At 38.4% G+C, this 5,557-nt stretch overlaps 1 protein-coding gene across 1 annotated transcript; it reads right to left on the reverse strand.

Moving 5' to 3' along the window:
• Nucleotides 1-3,205: 3,205 nt before the first annotated feature.
• Nucleotides 3,206-5,223, reverse strand: ppp1r3c2a (protein phosphatase 1 regulatory subunit 3C2, duplicate a). The gene is made up of 3 exons (XM_056736383.1): nt 5,081-5,223; nt 4,879-4,940; nt 3,206-4,661 (listed from the first exon to the last, which is right to left on the reverse strand). The coding sequence occupies exons 2-3, from the start codon at nt 4,890-4,892 to the stop codon at nt 3,668-3,670; spliced, it is 1,008 nt and encodes a 335-aa protein (XP_056592361.1). The 5' UTR covers nt 4,893-4,940; nt 5,081-5,223; the 3' UTR covers nt 3,206-3,667.
• Between the last annotated feature and the right edge of the window lie 334 nt (nt 5,224-5,557).

A 5,557-nucleotide genomic window follows, 5' to 3' on the forward strand; every position in this document is an offset into this window, starting at 1 on the left:
CATTAGCTGTACATACTACAATTGCTTCAAATCATTTGGCATGGGTGGGCACCCTGTCTCCCCAACCTAATGTCTCTGCTATACCATAGGGCAGTGGTTCCCAACCTGGGGTCCGCGAGTTCACATGAGGGGCGCAGGAGCTGACATACATTGAGATGTAATGAGCTCCATAAAATGTTCCACTTATCATTTTATTTAAAAATATTATGTATGTTTTAAAAAAATAATGTACTTACAATGCCAAGACAATGCAGTCAAAAATAGTTATATCTTATATACAATAATTATTTCAATTTCCGGCTCCTTCAGCAGACATTCACACAGGGCTTTGCCGTACCTGAACTTGGCTGTTCTCGCAATGAGACTCACGTGAGAAACGTCCTCTGTCAGTCGTCAACGTTCGTGTCAACATAAAAATAAAAGGAAAAGTAGCAGAGAAACACAGTTCCAAGTAAGGAAGGAAGGAGGCAGGAACCAGCTAACATTTAACAACTTCTAATAAAATAAACAAGCCACAAAACGAAAGTAAAATCTGTCGTCACGCCTCGCTCTTTACAAACGTAAATTCGGTGATTCTTAGTCAGAAATGATGAAAAAGTGTAGATGCTCTGACAAACCTTCAATTTAGATTTATCGATGGACAAGACAAGTCTCGGCCAGAATGTGTGATCTGTGATGAAAAAGTGGTAAACGACAGCATGAAACCAAGCGAAATGAAAAGACACGTTGTAAAAATAAGCAGTAATTGACAGCAACCTGAAAAATAACATGAACATTTGATTTATTATTCAAGTAAAAATGTCTTTGATATCTTTTAAATTACAAGTAATTAACCATTTAATTGATTATTAAATTCTTAATTTAATTAATTTATATTTACTATCTATACATGTGTGTGTGAGTAGCAATTATACGCACACGCACACATATGAGGGTTGGGGGTGCTCCGATTGTCAAATATGTACGTGCCCAAGGAAAAAAGGTTGGGAACCAGTGCCATAGGGGACCATAATGGGCCCCTCTCATTAAGGGGCCTTGGACTACGATCCTAGTTGGACAATGGACCAGTCTGTAGACCTCCCCAACAAGCTGGTAGCACGATCCTTTGTAAAGACATTCCATTGCTCATTTTAGTATAACAGACCTGATGTATAGAGTTCGGTTCCCATGGTGTCATTTCAGGGGGCTCAAAAAGGATTAGAGTAGGGAAAAGCTAAATAGAAAAGTATGACGGATAAATGTAGAGACTTTTATAAAGTGCATGTAGACACCATTTCGTTTTTTCTGCTAATCCCAACGACTTTATTTTGTTTGCAATAAGTGTTGGTGCCAAACTCAGGATAGTGGATTAACCGGAAGGGGATTCGATTTCGAACAGTAAGGGGCGGAATGAGGTGGTGCATATAGGATGTTCAGTTAAAACAGGTTTGCTTTTGACATCATTACATTTGTTACCCAGTTTACAAAAGAGACTTTCAAATACAAAGGACAGGTTGGTGCGACGAACTCTCACGCCTAGAAGCGCATTCCAGTCACTCCTCTGCTGAACAAATCACAAAAAACGTATCACTCACCCAAAACTCAATTTACACAATCCTGACACAAAACTCTTACTTTAGTGGTATATCTAGTCATCTAATATTGCCTCAGCACACCACATGTAGCAAAGGAAAGAATGTGAAGGAGGGAAGATTCATGTGAGAAGTATTTTTTAGTTCATGAGGAGTACATGTATGAGTGTTTATTACTTTTATGTGTGAAGAAATACACAACATTATACTATATATAAAAAATTCAGATGACCAACGTGATATTTTACTTACAATAACAACTTTCATCTTAATGGAGCCTTATCTTCTTAACTTGGTTTATTAAAACGTGAATCAGTTTTCTTAGTCACTTATGCCACATGACATTGTTCATGCACTGTAAAAATGTATTTGTTGTTTCAACTAAATAAGTTAAGTTACCCGGCTGCCTTAAAAAAATATAATTTCAACTTAAAAATATTAGTTATAACATGAATTTGATGCAAAATTGAATGAACAAATTTTATAGTTAAAATAACAAATCATTTTTACATTTGTCAGATGGTAATACCAAAACTGCCATTGGGTTTCAGTCCATGTGTTATTCAGGAATTTTGTTGTTGTCGTTGATATAAATCAGAAAATAAGAGTTAGTAGAGAAATAAGTAAGGGATCATTTACAGGCAGCCATTAGTTATCGCAGAAATAAGCCCTGACAGTGTGATCAAGACCAGACGCGAAGTGGAGGGTCTAGTATCAGACTGAAGGGGCTTATTTCGCAATAACAACCGGCTGCTTGTACAGTATCCCACTTATTACACTTTACTTACCACATGAAAGAAAAACATATTTTATCTCATTTTTGCCGAATGCAGACCTTCTGCAAGGAAAACTTGTTTACTTTCGGTTTTAAGGTACGATGTTCAAATGTCACGAACAGGCAATTTGGTTTAATCATGTCAAAACTCAAAAATAAGGAACCTGCAAATGTAGCGATTGGCCAATCAAAATCAAGCATTCCACAGAGCCGTGTAATAATATGAAGAAAAATAACAGACAGCTTCATATTGTTTTGTCTTTGTGGCTCATTGTAAAATTAAACCTAAAGTGTGACATGTGTTAAAGGATTTGCAAATTTGAGGAGATTTTAAATAAATGTTTTGTTTGGAATAAATATAGATTATAAAAAAAAACATTAAAAACATAATTTTCATTTGAAAATGTATATGACAACGTTGTGTTGGTGTTCCCCTGCAAAAAAAGGGCGTTGACAGATAAGAACGCACAAAGTAAGGACAACAACAATTCCAATTGACATCTGAGGTGTGGGAAATAAAGTTGTTATTGTTATGTGCAATGTTCAAAACTATTATTCTGTATGACATCTCTCCGGATGTCTGGTTGTGCCGTTGACATCTATTAATGTTTCAATGTTGAGATTATATACTTGTATAGGACCATGACAACATGGGAAACATTCTGCTAGGATATTGTATCGCTGGTGCTAGGTGTGGCTTCAGCTAGATAAAAGACTTCAGGTGTGTCTGTTTATAATACATTAAGTTATGAAACCAGATAAAGCATGTTTAGGCCTTGGGCAAGAACTAGCTTATGTTTGTATTGGAATAATGTTGTCCAAAAATAACCTTGTTTCTCCAGCAATTCACGCCACAGTCTTTTAAAAAATGACATTCTTTTCATTTTAATGAAGAGTTCAAAATAAATACATAATTGTATCAACATATATACAAACATCTACACTTCAGATTTTCTAATAAAGGTACATTTGATCACCAATTTAGATCTTTGGGAAAATTAAACACAGCGTGTAAAGAAAATAAAGGGAAAGCCCTTTGTTTCCTAAAAAGCTATGTTTGCATTCTTTGAAAAGTAAAGTCTAACTTGCAAATTAAAACAGTCGTTGTTGTAAAAATACTAAATGCATTAAAATATATACAGTATATATAGCAAAACATTTGCATTTCTTATTCAGGGTGAACAGCAGCATAAGCAAAACAGATGGTACAAGAGACTTTTAAGTCTATGAATCATCTGCACACATAATTGAGTTGCATCTGTAAGTACAGTCCATACAAATAAAGTTCAAGTCGAAATTTAGACAGCACCTTTGTCCCACATTAACACAGTCCAGCTACGTTTGTCATACTCCCCCAGGACCTGTGCAACGCACGCTTTGTGTAAGGTGGGACTTTGCACGGCTGGTATTTCGCCGTGGTCAGGTCATCGCTTTTGGTCACAGGCCACACCGCAAGACGCTGAGGACTTGGCACGACGAAGCTCCGTCTGCTTGGCGTAAAGAACCGGATAAAGTCAGATGTGGCGTTTTCCACGGATATGTGGTAGTTTTTACCATTGTTATTGTCCACCAGCTGCACGCCGGTCTTGCCGGGTTGAAAGACCACTAAGAACTCGACTCGTTTGGCTGGATCCATCTCGGACGGCAGGGGGATATTAAAAGTAAACAAGTCCGTCTCCAAAGACCCTTTCGGTTCCCTCACGTACGTGCACTCGATGTTTTGGTGGCTTCTCCATGAATCGAAAGTTAAGCGAACGGAGACGGTCTTATCAAACTTTATGTTACAGACGCGCACCGAACCGCTCAGTGTCTTCTCTGTCACGCTGCAGCTCTCCAGCTGCACGAGGTTTTCCTTCAGACTCGCGGGGTCCGGGCACGGCTGTGGAAAGCCAAGCTTTACGCGGATCTTCCCGGTCTGCGTGGACGGTCTTTCCGCAACTTTCACTTTTTCTTCAGGTTGCGGCGTGTCTTCGGTTTCCGTCTCTGGGGGGTACGTGTTGAAGATGCGCACGGATGTGAGAGAGAGCCCTTTATCGTCCGCGAACACCACGCGCTTTTTCTTGCGCAGCGTTCCTCTGCCCGGAGGGGAGTATGAGGAGATCAAACTGGAAGAGCTAAATGAAGAGAGAGAAGATGTAGGGGATGGGGTCGAAGGTCTGGAGTATTGAAGCTCCTGGGAGGGCATGTTGACTGCAGAGGGCCTGAGAGGGGATATGCCGAGCAGATGAGACACCCGTGGGTTTGTCTGCGTATGCATGGCTAGATCCACTGGCATAACAAACTCCGGTGAAGAATACCCGCTCAATCTGTACAGTCTGTAGAAAAGAAAGAAAATAAGACTAAATTATACACGTTATAAGTGCAAGTGACAAATACTTAGTTGAAAAAAAATGCAGAATATAACGTTTAAAAAACGCAGAATGTTTACGCGTGGTCTCCGAGAAACATGGTGACAGTATTGTCATACCAAAACCAATGTTTATAAATGACTACAAGTAAAAAAAGTAAATTGTTATGAACCGTTAAACTTACTTTGTGCAGTTCATATTTCGTAAGTCAGATGAAAAGGCAGTCTTTTGATCGTGAAATGTCCGCTGTAATCGAGAAAGAAACAAGTTTAAATAAACTTTTCACATCTATAACGCAGTTAATTCAACACGAGTATTAGGAAGGATACAGTTGACAGATTGTTAAAAAAAAATTAAACAGAATAAGTGTTTGATGTCGGACTCACCTCGATCAGTAGATGAGCTGGAATGGATTATCCACCAACTTCAAACGTAGAGATGCACTCAATGTTAAGGAAATGGACGAAAAAAGATTATGCAAAGTAAACATCACATATAATCCATTTGACCTGTCTCACTGAAACCTTCGTTCAATGTAAATGTTTGTCTCCGAGTGGTTGCTCGTCAGTTTTAAAGCGCGTTCACGGGGCGGGGCTTTTCGTCATATACTCGTTGGTCAAAGCAGTGGCACAACATGTTCTAATCAATGACGTGCTATTCGCTTTTTGTAAAACTGATGTCTTGGGATTTTGTGATTTTTATTTGACGTTTTATACACAGTCCTCCAGTACCATGTTGATCATATGCACAATATGGGTAGCATGTTATTCAATGGGTAACAAGGAAATAAAAAATATAGAAAAATTAAATAGCAATCAAATTTTTATGATATTGATGATTAATTGAATGTAAGGCCAATGAAG

Source organism: Triplophysa dalaica, chromosome 22 (assembly GCF_015846415.1).
Source record: "Triplophysa dalaica isolate WHDGS20190420 chromosome 22, ASM1584641v1, whole genome shotgun sequence".
NCBI classification, from domain to species: Eukaryota; Metazoa; Chordata; class Actinopteri; order Cypriniformes; family Nemacheilidae; genus Triplophysa; species Triplophysa dalaica.